Source organism: Acomys minous (assembly GCF_964271855.1).
Source record: "Acomys minous genome assembly, chromosome: 16".
Classification (NCBI taxonomy): domain Eukaryota; kingdom Metazoa; phylum Chordata; class Mammalia; order Rodentia; family Muridae; genus Acomys; species Acomys minous.
Window position 1 is genome coordinate 19,182,980 of NC_140498.1, and position 15,794 is coordinate 19,198,773.

A 15,794-nucleotide genomic window follows, 5' to 3' on the forward strand; every position below is an offset into this window, starting at 1 on the left:
TGGCACACAGGCGGCACATACCTGGCTTCAGGGTCTGAGTGTATCCTAAGCCAATCAGGCTAGAGTTGTTCACTTTGGCCTGAAAGAAAAAAAAGATAAGCCCAAGTGAGATCAGAGTTCCTTGCCCACGAAAACAGGGTCCCACATGTCTACCGCCAAACTAAGCAGCAGCATCTTACTCAGCTCCCAGGAATCAGAACCGCATTGCACCTGCTCATGGTCACCCCATAAAACTCAATATGAGATGTGTCAAATGCTTTCTTGCTTCTGTGATCTCCCAAGGACAGAGCAAGGAGAATAAGGGCTCTTGGCAAGCTGTTCTAACTGCTCCTCTGTGCTCCCAACATCCCAACAAGGCCGTTTCTTGTCCTTTGGTTTTATCTACATGCATGCCTAGTGTTGAGAGAACCGAGTCCGGTTCCCAGGTCAGGAGACTTAAAACAGCTATGAGTTACACCAACCAGCAAAAAAAAAAAAAAAATGTTCTGCAACACAAGACTTCCTCACTCCGCCCCCAAAAAGGCGGCCATCTCCGGTGTGACAACAGAAGCCAGCTCAACTGGGTTCACCACAAGACCTGTGCGGTCCGGGGCCCCTGAGCAGTGGCAGGGGGTAAGCAAGACTAGATGGCCACTGACCAAGTCCCAGGTTTTGTCTTTGTAGAGACGTGATCTCACTATGTAGCCCAAGGTTGCCTTTTTTTTAAAACTCCTGCTACATGGTGGCTAAAACAGCCTCGAACTTCTGGTCCTTTTGCTTGCTGGTTCTGCAGTGCTGGGGATCAAGCACAGGCTTTCTGTGCACTAAGCAAGCACTCCACCGACTGAGCTACGTGCCCAGGCTTGTCTTGGTTGGTTTTTTCCCCCAATAATATGGCTGAAGCCCAGGCCCTTGCTCACATGCTGGGCAAGGCTGTACCACTGGGATACATCATCCTGATCAGTGATTTTTTTGGGGGTTGGGGGGGTTGGGGGGGGTTTCGAGACAGGGTTTCTCTGTGTAGCCTTCGCTATCCTGGACTCACTTTGTAAACCGGCTGGCCTCAAACTCACAGAGATCCGCCTGCTTCTGCTTCCCGAGTGCTGGGATTAAAGGTGTGCACCACCACCACCTGGCTCGATCAGTGATACAGTGATATCTAAATGTGTACTGTAGGTTCTAAAAATGAAATGAAAATGGGGGCAGGAATAAAACATTTAAGGGAACCCCTCCTTACAGGGACGGGCTAGAGAGGCTCCATAGCATAGCAGTCTGCCCAATCCCAGGTCCCGGCAGATATTTGCTGTGTGCTATGTGCCTTTAAGGAAGTTACCCAATCAACCTCTGAAGCATTCAGCTCCTCCAGTGTGAAAGTATCAATGATATGAAAACCATGCAGGTGTCAGGCAGTGGTGGAATACCCCTTTAACCCCAGGCAGGCAGATCTCTGAGTTCAAGGCCAGCCTGGTCCAAAGAGCAAGTTCCAGGACAGCCAGGGAACAAAGAGGAACCCCTATCTCCATGCAGGGGTGGGGAAGACACACACAAACCATGAAGGCCAATTGTAGTGGCACACACCTTTACTCCCAACACTGGTGAGGCAGAGACAGGTGGATCTTTGTAAGGTCTTTAGAGTGAATTCAAGGCTAGCCAGGGCCACATTGTGAGACTATCTAAAAGAGAGACAGAGAGCTGGGAGTGGTGGCAAATGCCTTTAATCCCAGCACTCGGGAGGCAGAGACAGGCAGATCCCTGTGAGTTCGAGGCCAGCCTGGTCTACAAAGCAAGTCCAGGACAGCTAAGACTACACAGAGAAATCCTGTGTCAAAAAAACCAAGAGAGAGACAGAGAGAGAGAGAGAGAGAGAGAGAGAGAGATTCATTTAAGTTTTTATCTCAAGTAGAATTCAGCACAAGCATCATCTTTGCCCAGTGAGAGAGCATCTAAGAGAAGAACAGAAAACCCTCTCAACCATGTGAGGTGGGTGATTCTCAGGCACCCACCGAAAAGCAGGCGTCAGGGTCGACCTGATACTTGGCTGCTATTCCAAACCGAGTGTTACTGTTTCCTGCTGTCCAGGCGAGATTGACAGCAGTCTCCAACTTCTTGTTCACCTTCTGGTAAATGGAGCCACCAAACTCTGTCCCGTCGTTCCTGCAAGAAAGCACAACAACCAATGTCCAGCTGTCCAGGGAGGTGGGCGCACAACAACCAATGTCCAGCGGTCCAGGGAGGTGGGCTAAAGCCCAGGCAGAGTCAGCAGCTCCAACAAGAGAGCAGGGATGCCAGAAACAGGCTGAACCAAGCCAGGGTATCGAGGCCAAAGTTCACAAAACAAGTACTGAAATACTGGAAGCCCAATGAGAGGGGGACAGACACCAGAGTCTCGAAGTTTCAGAAGTTAAAACATCCCACTCATCACTGGGAACTCTCAAAGTCATCCCAGACTACTACCCAAAGCAGCACAGAACCTCAAGCTTGCTTCCAAATGCTCTTTAAAACTGAAGGCAGGGGGCTGGAGAGATGGCTCAGCGGTTACGAGCACTGACTGCTCTTCCAAAGGACCTAGGATCAATTCCCAGCACTCACATGGCAGCGCACAATGGTCTATAACTCCAAGATCGGACACCCTCACATATGCATGCAGGCAAAACACCAATGCACATGAAATAAAAATAAATGATTTGTTTTTTTAAAAATGAAGGGGCTGGAGAGATGGCTCAGTAGTTAAGGGCTCCACCTGCTCTTCCAGAGGTCCTAAGTTCAATTCCCCGCAACCACAGTGTGGCTCACAACCATCTATGATGAGGTCTGGTGCCCTCTTCTGGCATGCAGGTGTACATACAGCAAAAACACTGTATACATAATAAATAAATTTTTTAAAAGATTATTTTTATGATTGAAATTTGTGTTTCTCGCAGATCATCAGTATCCGTCAACCTCCACATCCACGCAGACTCGTTCCATCCCAACGTGCAACCCCTCTGCCCATCACCCCTCCATTCAGCAGTCAGTTAGCTGTCAACCGCTTTAATGCAGAGAATGCTGTGCACTCCTGATTACCCACCATGTGGTGGGAAACAAAATGCTATCAGGTCTGTGGCTCATTGACCCAAATGACAGAGAATTGAACTGGGGAGAAGAAGAAAAAAAAAAAAGCAACCACTCCAGCCTTGTACAGGAACACCCCATGGTGTTGTGAATGAGATTGCACCCCGTACCCCCCCCCCAACACATACACACACACTTAAATACTACTCAGTCCTCAGTTGGTCAAACTGTTTGGGAAGGAGGTGTGGCCTTGTTGGAGAAGGTGTGTCCCCGGGGGCAGACTCTGAGGTTTCAAAAAACCCCCACCATCGCCACTGCACACTTTCTCTCTGCCTCATGGTTGTGGACCAAGATGTGAGTGAGCTCTTAGCTGTTGCTGCCGCCATCCGTTTGCTCTGGTGTCATGGACTCTAGCCCTCTGAAACTGTAAGCCCAACTAAACACTTCCTTCTATAAGTTGCTTGGCCATTGTACTTTGTCACAGCACTAGGAGAGTAGCTAAGACCACCCCCACCCCCCCCACCCCACCCCACCCCACCCCCCCGACACGCTTACACATTAGTATGAAGCTGGAACTCGTCCGTCTTGTAGCCAACTGCGAAGTTGCTCTGGGTCACTCGGGACTTGGAAGTCTCAAAATTCATCTGGTAGCCAGCCAGCCAGCCCTCATAGCCAAGCACCAGAGCACCCCGGATCGAGGGCCCAGCGATGTCAAAGTCCACGTCACAGCCTAGGTTGATATGCTCCCTCTTGTACCCTGTCTTGATTTTAGCATTCTTTTTCCTGAGAGAAAAAGGAGAAAGAAACTGTATTACAGCCGAGCTAACTCACCTTGATACAGTCACGCTAAGAACAGTAAACGCTTTGCCTGATCCCAGTTTGCATAGGAGGTAGGGAATAGGAGTGAGACTAGTGGTCAGTTGTCTCTAACAGCTGCTGAGACACAGGCAGGATACAACTTCTCCTGAGTGCAAATCCAGTTAGCAAAAGGCTGCAGCAATGTTGTGCACACCGTGGGAAGAGGCCAGAACCTGAGAGCCAAGCATGTTCCTCTTCCGTCCTCTCCCTATGCCTAATCCAACACCCTACACAGGCATCTGTTGGGCAGCCTTGCTGTTTTCCAAGCCTACAGAAAAGAGGCATGGATTTCTGAGCTACCCACCCAGCAACTGGAGGGATGTGGTCATCTTTGTGGCTCAGCCCATAGGCAGTGAAAAGAGCAAGAACCCTAGACCTGGAGAGGTTCGGAAGCTAAGATCGCTTACACCGAGCGCTGGGCTTCAGTTTCTAGAACCCACACTGGCAGCTCCCAACTGCCTTGTAACTCCAGTTCCTGGGAATCTGACATCTTTCCTGGCCTCTGCAGGTGCCTTCCCCTGCCCCAATGTGGCACATATGCATACACTCAAGCACACAGGCATACACATAAAATAAATAGTAAGTATTTTCCCTGCTAGTGAATACACTAGCAGAGCTTATACCACCATAAGCTGAGGACCCCCCCCCCGTACTCTGACCCCTACAAGCACACTGTGGCATGTAGGCCATATCCACACAAATCAAAATTTAAAAAAATAAATAAATAAAAAGGTTTAAAGATCAAGTCTATGAAGTAAAATTGGAATGACATCAGATACAAAAGAGATGGCTTCCTGGCCAACTGCTTTCTCTGCCTAGACCATAGAAACCAGGTCTTCTCAGAGCTCCAAGGGTAACATATTCTTGCCCACTCCTGGACTTATTCACGGTGACATTAAAGGTTCCTCTGCAGCACTGCAGACCGTGGCTCTGAACCCATTCCCAACAGAGCCACTGATGTTTCTTGGAAAATGGCCAGTTAACAGTCCAGGGCAGCAAACACGCAAAGTAAGCCCGAAGCAGCTCTGTAATAGCTTACCAAGAACGGGGCAAACAGATCTAAAAGAAGAAGTTTCCTGCCCAGGGACGTCAAATCACCGCAAAGACCAGTATTGGCAATAGACTAAAAAATATTTTTAAAAATGTTTTGGGCCAGGGGGCTGGAGAGATGATTCAGCAGTTAAGAGCACTGCCTGCTCTTCCAAAGGACCCTGGTTCAATTCCCAGCACCCACATGGCAGCTCACAACTGTCTGTAACTCCAAAATCTGACACCCTCACAACAACACACATAAATTAAAACTAAATAAAAATATTTTTTAGGGCCAGTTAGGGCTTAAGGTACTGGCACTAGCTTGCAAGCCTAATGACCTGAGTTCAGTCCCCAGGACCCATGTGATGGAAGATGGGAATTCCAGAAGCCGACACAGGGGGATCACAACTTGAAGGCCAGCCTGGGCTACGTACTCAGATCCCCATCTCAATAACACATGAGCAGCACACACCTGGACACGGAGGCCTGCCCTAGATACATAGAAACATACCAGGCCAGACTGGAACCTCTCTCAAAAGACAAAACCAACCAAAAGCTTCCATCAACCACAAAGTGGTGCCTGTGGCAGAGCCCCTGACCAATGGTGGGTACCACACAGTGCCTCCACTCACTGTCTCATGGGGTTCTAGCCAGGGGGCCAAGAATCCCAAGAAAAAGGACAGGGCACAAACAGGGACTCAGATTCCCCTGGGTTTCTGCTCTTAGCACAGCTGTAGAGAGAGGTTTTGCTTTCTCAAATGTCACTGAGATTTTTTTTTAAGCTACTTAAGCAGTGGTGCTAATTTGACAAGCACTCAAGAGGGGCGTGACGCACATTGACGGTTAGCAAGCAGGCTTTATCTGTGGAAGGCAACGCTTGTGTGGGTGCTAACCCCTAAGTGGGGTCTGCAGTCCCATCCAGCTGTCGCCTACACTGGGCTCAGTGGGGCCAGCGCTTTCCAGGCATCACCAGAGCTTCAGGAACCAGTGCTGATTTCCAATGAGGCATCAAAGCTCAGCTACCCAGCGCGCCTAGCCCCTACAGCTACGCCCTTTAAACACCATTCCCAATATGAGGAGCCAGGGCTCCTGGGAGAAATGGCTGACAGGACTAGGGAAGAAAGAGCCTAGGATGAACTTCATAAAGCTTCCAAAACAAGAAGCAGTTGAGCTGGAAGAAAGGAAGGAGAGCTCCCCGAAAGCCCACGCATGTCAACCTGAAGGAGCTCCGAACTGTCACAACCGCGACAACGTGAGCCACAATGTAAATCATGCAAATGAGTATAATAAACTCACAGAACACATGTCCGTGCATCTACACTAAACATAAAAATTCATTAGAGGCTGGCAAGATGGCTCAACAGGTAGCGGTGCTGGCAGCCAAGCCTGAGGACCTGAGCCAAATCCCTACGAGTGGCATGGGAAAAGGAGAAGAGCAAACACAGCAAGTTGTTCTCTCGTGTCCACATGCACACTGTGGCATACACACCTACCTGTGCAAACAAAGAAATTGTCTGTGTGTGTATGTATGTATGAGTGTGTGTGTATACACATATACACATATGTGTGCATGTATTTTTATTTTAAATAATAAAGGGCTGGGAAGATGGTTCAGCAGTTAAGAGCAAGGGCTGCTCTTGCAGAGGACTTGGGTTCTATTCCCAGGACCCACATGGTGGCTCACAACCACCTGTAACACCAGTTCCAGGGGATCTAATGCCTTCTTCTGACCACCAGGCATGCGTGCGTACGTACATACGTATGTACATACATACATACATACATACATACATACATACATACATACAGGCAAAATACTCATACACATAAAGATAATACATCAAAATAAAAACTAAAACAGATTAAGTAAGTGAAGGAGCAGGACAGCCCTTCCCTATAGTCAAACCCCATGAGTAAGAAAGGAGTGATGGCTGGTTGGTGGTTGGTGGCGGCGGCGGTGGCGGCACACACCTTTAATCCCAGCACTAGGGAGGTAGAGGAAGGTAGATCTCTGTGAGATCGAGGCCGCCTGGTCTGCAAAGATAGTTCAGGACAGACAGGGGTACACAGAGAAATCGTGTCTCCAGAAACAAAAAGGAAGGAAGGATGGAAGAAAGGAAGGGAGGAAGGGAGGGAGGGAGGAAGGAAGGAAGAGAGGAAGGAAGGAAGGAAGGAAGGAAAGAAGGAAGGAAAGAAGGAAGGAAGGAAGGATGGAAACAGGCAGGCAGTGGTGGCGCACACCTTTAATCCCAGCACTCGGGAGGCAGAAGCAGGCGGATCTCTGAGTTCGAGGCCAGCCTGGTCTACAAAGTGAGTCCAAGACAGCCAAAGCTACACAGAGAAACCTGTCTCAAAAAAACAAACGAAGAGGAAAAAAAAATAATAATGATGGAAACAACTACCAAAATAATGATGCAGGCAAGAAAGCACAAAGGATGTGCCGGGTGGTTATGGCGCACACCTTTGATCTCCCAGTGCTTGCCTGTGTGAGTTCGAGGCTAGCCTGGTCTACAGAGTGAATTCTAGGACAGCCAAGGATACACAGAGAGACCCTGTCTCGGAAAAAAACAAAAAAAGAAAAGAATCAAAGGATGCTTTCATGTGACGCAAAGCATGATGGGAGAACATTTGCAGTCTTGGTATCTCCCTGCCCGACATCTACTGAGTACAAAGCCAGAGAGTAAGAGTTTGACAGTGGAGAGACCAATCCAGCAGATGCTGCCTTAGCCACATACTCAAGGTTGGTGTCACCAGCCGAGACACATGACAGCATGCATCAATGGGCACAATGAGGTGCCGTTTCTTCGGTTGCCAAAAATATACACACAGCCTATACGTAATCAGGAGGAAATATCAGACCAAGCCAAGTAGAAGGACATTCTGCAAAAAAAAACTCTCAGCCATTCCTCAAAAATGTCCAGGTCACGAGAGACAGAGAAAGATGGAGTGTGTTGTCTCAGGAAGAGGCCACCAAGGAGGCCTGATAGCTTGATGCAATGGAGGATCCAGAACTAGGTCCCGGGCCAAAAAGAAAATATCAGCAGGGCAGCAGTTAACAGCGTGGTGCCAATGTTAACTTGCTGGCACTGATATTTGTCACAGTCACAATTGCTTAATGACAGGGACACATTCTGAAAACTGCATCGTCAGGTCATTTGGTCATTAAGCAAACATCGCGGGGTGCACTTACACAACCCCAGATGGTCATGATTAAGTCACTCAGCCATGGCCTCCTGATGTACCCAGGGGACAAAGCACATATGAGATGCTCAAGGCGGGCAGTGTAACACGGCACATGGCTTCACAGTAAATAGTTCATAAGAATGAACACACTTTAATGATAAGCAGAGTAAGAGCCGGGTGCGGTGGCGCACGCCTTTAACCTCAGCACTCAGGGAGGCAGAGGGAGGTGGATCTCTGTGGGTTCGAGGCCAGCCTGGTCTACAAGGCGAGGCCAGGACAGCCAAGGGTACACAGAGAAACCGTGTCTCAAAAAACAAAAACAAGGAAGTATAGTGTTACACACTCAGCCCCTTCATTGGCAAACACTGTAACATGGGCATAACTGCACATGCTAGACTCTTGTGGAGAGGTAACAGAGTGGGTGGTGTTTATGTCAATTATCACGTACTCAAGAAATGCTCTGTGCTCAATGGCACTAGGCAACAGGAATTTTTCAGGTCTGATATAGTATCAAGGGACCGCAGTCCCATATGCACTCCCCTGAAATATTATTATGTAGTGAATGGCTGTATATTAAATATTACGTATTGTGTTAAAATGTGATGGTAGCTATAAGATTGCAACATCAGGGGGAGCTAGGGGAGAAATGGAAGGGAACTCTACATATTACCTTTATCACAATTTCCTATACAGAAACTGTAAAACTATTTCAAAATAAAAGGTTAAACTGGGGAGGGATGGAGAGATTACTTGGCCGCTGAGAGCCCTGGCTGCTCTGACAGAGGACCCAGGCTCAGTTTCTCAGCACCTACACGACAGCTCACATCTTTAAACCCAGCACTGGAGAGGCATAGGCAGGCAATCAAAAAACGGAAAGGGGAAAAAAAAAATACACACAGACTCACAAAGGAGAGAAACAGGTGCCTCTGAGCTGTGAGGTAAGAGCTGGTGGCGACGGCAAGCCTTAGACCGTGTATTGCCAAACCAAAAGATGAAGACTCGAAATTTGGCAAAATCTTGGACTCGATCATCAGTGAGCTAAAAACGCCCTTCCCCTGATTCAGGAGGAAAGACTTCCTTCTAGTCCGGTATAGCACTGAGAAGCTGAGGCTGACCATCTTGCTCTCTCTCTGCCTGAACTGTTTCTGGCAGCCCCAAAAGTCACGTTGTGGTTAAGCTCCCCAAGATCTCAGTGTCCCTGAAAACTGTGAGAAGGGCCCTCCACACCTATAAAATAGGTCGACAGCAGTGACCAGTTAGCCCCTGCTTTCTAATGCCACCTCTGCCCTTTTAGCCTTGGCCACTTTTGTTACTGGCGACCTTGCATAAAACGGATCCACTAGGGCAGAAAGCCTGCAGCCTACAGTTAGACACACAGGGGCACTATGGGACCTTAGCAGCTGAACATTGGTCTGAGCCCCCCACTACCAAGGACAATCCTTAGCCTGGACACAGCTCAATGTACAGTGCATCACCAACGGGATGCAGAAGCCAAGGCTTTGATCCTTAGCACCCCATAAACTGGGTACAGTAACACTTGCCCATGATCCTGGTACTTAGTCAGAAGTTCAAGGTCATCCTTGCCTACTTAACGAGTTCAAGGCCAGCCTGGACTATAGGAGAACCCTGTGTGCAAAAGGAAAAGAGGGAAGTTCCTTGGGGCAAATAGCGTCCTAGCCCAGTCACCCTCAATGCCCCAAATGAGCACAGGAACACACAAAACGATTTGTTGGAGAAATGTATTTCCTAAATTAAGCTCCAGCCACAGCCCACGACCACATGGATCTGTGTGCCCTGGCCAAAACACCCCCACAGGACTCAAAGGTTGGGCCAAGGCAGCCTTATTGCTTCTGCTGCTTGGCCGGTTTTTCTTCTTTCACATAGAATCTCCCTACTGGCTGGCCCTGACCCCACAGTCTGCTCCGCCCTCCGGCCTCCCAGCTTAGAGGCTACCCTTTGACATGCCTTTGGTCCAAACACCAAAAGTCCTTTGTTGTGAAGGACTTCCAAGGCCCACAACATCCCAGAATGTCCTCGCGGGACGAGAATGAGAACCTTACCCAGTATTAGGCGAGAAGGACGAGTCAAAGGTCACCTTCAGTCCACGCGCAAGCTGCACATAAGAAAGAGGTGGCACAGCTTAGCCAAAGGCAGGGCCAGCACAGCTTAGCCAAGGGCAGGGCCAGCACAGCCTAGCCAAGGGCAGGGCCAGCACAGCTTAGCCAAGGGCAGGGCCAGCACAGCCTAGCCAAGGGCAGGGCCGGCACAGCCTAGCCAAGGGCAGGGCCAGCACAGCCTAGCCAAGGGCAGGGCCAGCACAGCCTAGCCAAGGGCAGGGCCAGCACAGCCTAGCCAAGGGCAGGGCCAGCACAGCCTAGCCAAGGGCAGGGCCGGCACAGCTTAGCCAAGGGCAGGGCCAGCACAGCTTAGCCAAGGGCAGGGCCGGCACAGCCTAGCCAAGGGCAGGGCCGGCACAGCCTAGACAAGGGCAGGGCCAGCACAGCCTAGCCAAAGGCAGGGCCAGCACAGCTTAGCCAAGGGCAGGGCCAGCACAGCTTAGCCAAGGGCAGGGCCAGCACAGCTTAGCCAAGGGCAGGGCCAGCACAGCCTAGCCAAGGGCAGGGCCAGCACAGCCTAGCCAAGGGCAGGGCCAGCACAGCCTAGCCAAGGGCAGGGCCGGCACAGCTTAGCCAAGGGCAGGGCCAGCACAGCCTAGCCAAGGGCAGGGCCGGCACAGCTTAGCCAAGGGCAGGGCCGGCACAGCCTAGCCAAGGGCAGGGCCAGCACAGCCTAGCCAAGGGCAGGGCCAGCACAGCTTAGCCAAAGGCAGGGCCAGCACAGCCTAGCCAAGGGCAGGGCCAGCACAGCCTAGCCAAAGGCAGGGCCGGCACAGCCTAGCCAAGGGCAGGGCCAGCACAGCTTAGCCAAGGGCAGGGCCGGCACAGCTTAGCCAAGGGCAGGGCCGGCACAGCCTAGCCAAGGACAGGGCCAGCACAGCTTAGCCAAGGGCAGGGCCAGCACAGCCTAGCCAAGGACAGGGCCAGCACAGCTTAGCCAAAGGCAGGGCCAGCACAGCCTAGCCAAGGACAGGGCCAGCACAGCTTAGCCAAGGGCAGGGCCGGCACAGCCTAGCCAAGGACAGGGCCAGCACAGCTTAGCCAAGGGCAGGGCCGGCACAGCCTAGCCAAAGGCAGGGCCAGCACAGCCTAGCCAAGGGCAGGGCCGGCACAGCCTAGCCAAGGGCAGGGCCGGGGATGCTGCAATGGGATTCAGCAAAGCCAGGAGTTCTGGCAGGCAGGCCTTACCTGGTCTTCCACGGTGATCTCGGTGCCCAGGGTGTTGTCTGTGTTCCACTTCTCCGTAAACGTTAGTCCGTACTCAGTCCACCTGTACTTGGTTTCCAGGCTGCCATTCACTTTGGTGGTCTCTGTGTTGGCAGAGCCCGAGCTGGTAAATTCCTTAAAAGAGAGAGAGAGAGAGAGTCTTTGTTTTGTTTTGGTGGTGGTTGTTGTTGTTGTTGTTGTTTTTGAGACAGGGTTTCTCTTGTGTGTATAGCCCTGGTTGTCCTGGTCTCACTTGGTAGACCAGGCTGGCCTCGAACTCACAGTGATCAGCCTGCCTCTGCCTCCCGAGTGCTGGGATTAAAGGCATGCGCCACCACGTCCAGCTGAAAGCATCTTGACCTACAGCCCCGGGTACCTCTGCCCTTGGTACCTTGCTAGGCCCTTAAGCAACAGAGTGTCCAGTTCAATTGGATACTGAATATATGAAGGATTGAAAGAGCCTGCTACCTAAAGGAACCTTCTGGAAAGTTTTTCTGTTGAAAGAGAGCTTCCTTTCCTCCCCAAGGGCCCTGAAGTCTGGACAGGAAACCACACAGCTTCCAGGCTGCCTCCAGCCTCAGAAAGAAGGCACCATTGCTGACAGAGCAGAAAACTAAACCCCACATCTTTCCCTCCAACAACTGTTCAAGATATCGTCTAAGAAGAACAGGAGTATTTTCTAAATAATAATGAAACACTAAAAATGCAGGCAGGTGAGGTCAACTGGTCTACAAAGTGAGTTCCAGGACAGCCAGGGATACACAGAGAAACAGCAAAACAAACAAACAAACAAACAAATGAAAACAACCTTAGGTGGCACACACCTTTAATCCCAGCACTCAGGAGGCAGAGGCAGGTAGATCTGTAAGTTTTAGGCCAGCCTGGTCTACATGAGTTCTAGGGCAGCCACGGCTATGCAGAGAGATCCTGTCTCAAAAAACTAAAAATAAACAGTAAAAACCTAGGTCAGTAGGGCTAAAGAGACGGCTCAGAGGTTAAGCGCACTTACTGCTCTTGTAGAGCACCTGGGTTTGAGTCCCAGCACCACAAGGCCCTGTAATAGGAACTCCAGTTCCAGGGGATCTGATCCCCTCCTTTGGCCTCCCCAAGTTCCTGCATGCACGTGGCACACACAAACTCCTATAGGCAGAAATGTATGCGCATGCACACACACACACACACACCACACACACACACACACACACACACACACACACACACACACACACAAATAAGTCTTTCAAAAAAGAAAGAAAACAACACAGGTCAACGCTGGGTGTAGCCGGGTAGTGGTGGCGCATGCCTTTAATCCCAACACTCAGGAGGCAGAGACAGATCTCTGTGAGTTCGAGGCCAGCCTGGTCTACAGAGCAAATTCCAGGGACAGCCAGAGCTGTTACACAGAGAAACTCTGTCTTGAAAAAACAAAAACAAAAAAAGCTGGGTGTGGTAGCACACACCTTTAATCCCAGCACTCCAGAGACAGAGGCAGGGGGATCACTGTGAGTTCGAGGCCAGCCTGGTCTACAAAGCAAATCCAGGATAGCCAAGGCTACACAGAGAAACCCTGTCTTGAAAAACAAAACAAAATAAAAACAGGCTGGGTGTAATAGTTCACACCTTAGAACCCAAACACATGGGAGAGCCAAGGCAGGACAGCTGCTGTGATTTAAAGCCAGCCTGATAGACTACAGAGCATGTCGAAAGAAAAAAAGAAAGAAAGAAAGAAAGAAAGAAAGAAAAGAAAGAAAGAAAGACAGACAGGCAGGCCACTTTTAAAATAAGAAGCATGAAGAAGGCTGGATCAGGTTTGAGGGTTAGGTCAGTGGTAGAGCACTTGCCTACAGTGCATTAGGCCCAGTTGTGAACGGTACAAAATAACTTATAAAAAGCATTAAAATCCACCCTCGCCCCAGACCACCTATCACACAAGACATGATGATGACGGGACAGCCCAAAAGCAGCCACAATTCAAGTAGGCAACTGCTTCTGGCTCTGCCAGCCAGGCCACAGCAACCCCTACTGGTCAGGAACAAATCTAATTACTGTCCTGAGCAAGTGGAACAACTTACCAATCCATTCTCGGACTTCGTTTTCAAATCAAGTTTTATTAAGCCAAAGCCTAAAGAGAGGAAAAACAGCCATAAACAGGTTAACTAACAAAGCCAGGAGTTGGGACCGTGTCTCAGTGGTAGATCGATTGCTAGCAAGATCAAGGTTCTAGGTTTGATCGCTGGCGTGAGAAAAATAAAAGTAAAATCTTGAAGCTAGGACCCCCCCTGCCTTCCTCTTGGCTACCTGGAAATGCTTAAAGAAAGCCCGTGCGACAGTGGCAGACACAGAAAATGCAGGCCTAAGTGGAAGGTTCTCCACAGCTGGCAGAGGCACAGTCATCGGGCCTAGTTGGGCCCATCAGGCTAATTTTAGGCCAGTGCTACACAGGGGCAGATGCTGGAGCTTGCAAGAGACTAGCTCTGCCACTTGTCTTGCAATGCCCGAGTCTCACCACTGGGTGGCGCACAGCTGCAGGAAGCTCATCCTTTTGATTGGACATGTAAATTGTCAGCTGGGAACTAACCACCTCAAGTGCCCCAAACATGCCAAGCCCGGTAGTAGGTGAAAGGCCTTCTATTACTCCTGACTCCTTCAACACTCACCGTAGCCCTTGGTGAAGACATCCCTGGCGGACTTGCCGAGATCAGCATATGTGGGAGGCACAGCCATTTTCTGCCACAACAAAAGAAGCACCAGAACGAATGAATGCATTGGTAATTATGGAAATTAGCTTACCACCAATAAAAAGTTATGTGGTATAATTAAAGGACCAATAAAAATCACTGAGCTCTAAAAGTCCCAGGCATCTTTCCCTGTCAGGTGTGGGTGTGGCATGAGCAGTCTCTACCTTCCTTTGAGGCCGGAGCTAGAGGCGCTTAGTTATCGGCCTGGCTTTAGCGGCTCCATGCCTAAACATAGACCCAGAACACTAGGAGAGTCAGTCAATATTTGATGAATGAATGAACTGTCAAAGACACATACATTCCCAGGAGCCAGCCACTTTACTGAACTGCAGAACTCTTGCCAATAAGACATATCCCCTTACAAAATGCCGGCCGCTTGGCTGTAACTGTGCGAGGAGAAGGCAGCATCTCCCACGGCAAATCAATGTGGTTTTCACATGGCTCTGGTTTCATTTTCTCAACAAGTATCAATGGAGTATCTTTGCCACCAGGAGGCCAGCTTTTCACAAAACTTTTACATCCTGGGGAACTACTATTACAGTGTGACAAGCTAGCTAAGTATCTACACACACACACACACACACACACACACACACACACACACACGAAAAGAAATCCAGCCACATGCTACAGAAGCAACTCCAGGACCAGCAAGATGGCTCAGTGGCCACTTGCTACCAAGCCTGGCTACCTGAGTTCAATCCCTGGGGTCATATGTTAGAGCTCCCCCAGCCAGTAGTCCTCTGATCTCTACACACACACACACACACACACACCAACTAAATTTTAAATATTGTTACTTCTTTTTTGCTGTTGTTTTCTTGTTTTGCTTTGTTTTTTCGAGACCGGGTTTCTCTGCGTAGCCCTGACTGACTGTCCTGGAACTCACTCTATAGACCAGGCTGGCATCAAACTCAAGAGATCCGCCGGCCTCTGCTTCCTGAGTGCCAAGATTAAAGGCCTGCACCACCACCGCCTGGCTTCGTTAATTTTTCAGTGACTTATGTTTTTTATGTTATGTGCGTTGGTGGTTTTGCTTGCATGTTTGTCTGTGCGAGCGTGTTGGATCCCCTGGAACTCAGGCCCTACGGAAGAACAGCAGAACTTGCGACCGCTGAGCCATCCAGCCCCTTAATTTTATTTTATGTGTTTCGGCATGTTTATATGTATACCACATTCATGCCTGTTGCCTGAGGAGACCAAAAGAGGGAAGCCAGAGCCCTTAGAGTTGGAGTTACAGATAGCTGTGAGGCTCCACGTGGATACTGGGACATCTGTAGGAGCAGCAAGCACCTGTTGAGCCACTTGCAGCCCCAGTGGGCCTTTATGTTAAAAGGCAACTAACAAAACTGAAGCGCAGGGGTAGCACACCTGCTTAGCATGCCCAAGGCTCTGGGTTCCATCAAAAGTACCATCAGGTTAAAAACTTTATGTGTTGATGAGTATGCACTCGTGGGTGCAGGTACCCTAGGATGCCAGAAGAGGAAGTTGGTTGCTATGCATAATTAATTCAACATATACGTATTAAGTATCACAGTGGTCAGGGGAGGAGATTAACTCTGATTGTCTCTGCTCTAAGGGCGACATTATATTCCTGGAAGGTTTTATGTTGACAAGCTGTATAGAAAAA

General features: G+C 49.8%; 1 protein-coding gene across 1 annotated transcript in view; it reads right to left on the reverse strand.

The window, feature by feature from the left end:
* The window catches only part of VDAC1 (voltage dependent anion channel 1), a 29,461-nt gene that overhangs the window by 1,854 nt on the left and 11,813 nt on the right, over positions 1-15,794 (reverse strand). Inside the window, exons 2-8 of the mRNA XM_084762867.1 lie at positions 14,084-14,153; positions 13,499-13,548; positions 11,409-11,561; positions 10,164-10,216; positions 3,586-3,813; positions 1,983-2,133; positions 22-79 (exon numbers count right to left, since the gene is read on the reverse strand). Of these exons, the coding sequence (XP_084618993.1) occupies positions 22-79; positions 1,983-2,133; positions 3,586-3,813; positions 10,164-10,216; positions 11,409-11,561; positions 13,499-13,548; positions 14,084-14,150 (760 nt within the window). The 5' untranslated portion in view covers positions 14,151-14,153. The remainder of the gene's footprint in view (positions 1-21; positions 80-1,982; positions 2,134-3,585; positions 3,814-10,163; positions 10,217-11,408; positions 11,562-13,498; positions 13,549-14,083; positions 14,154-15,794) is intronic.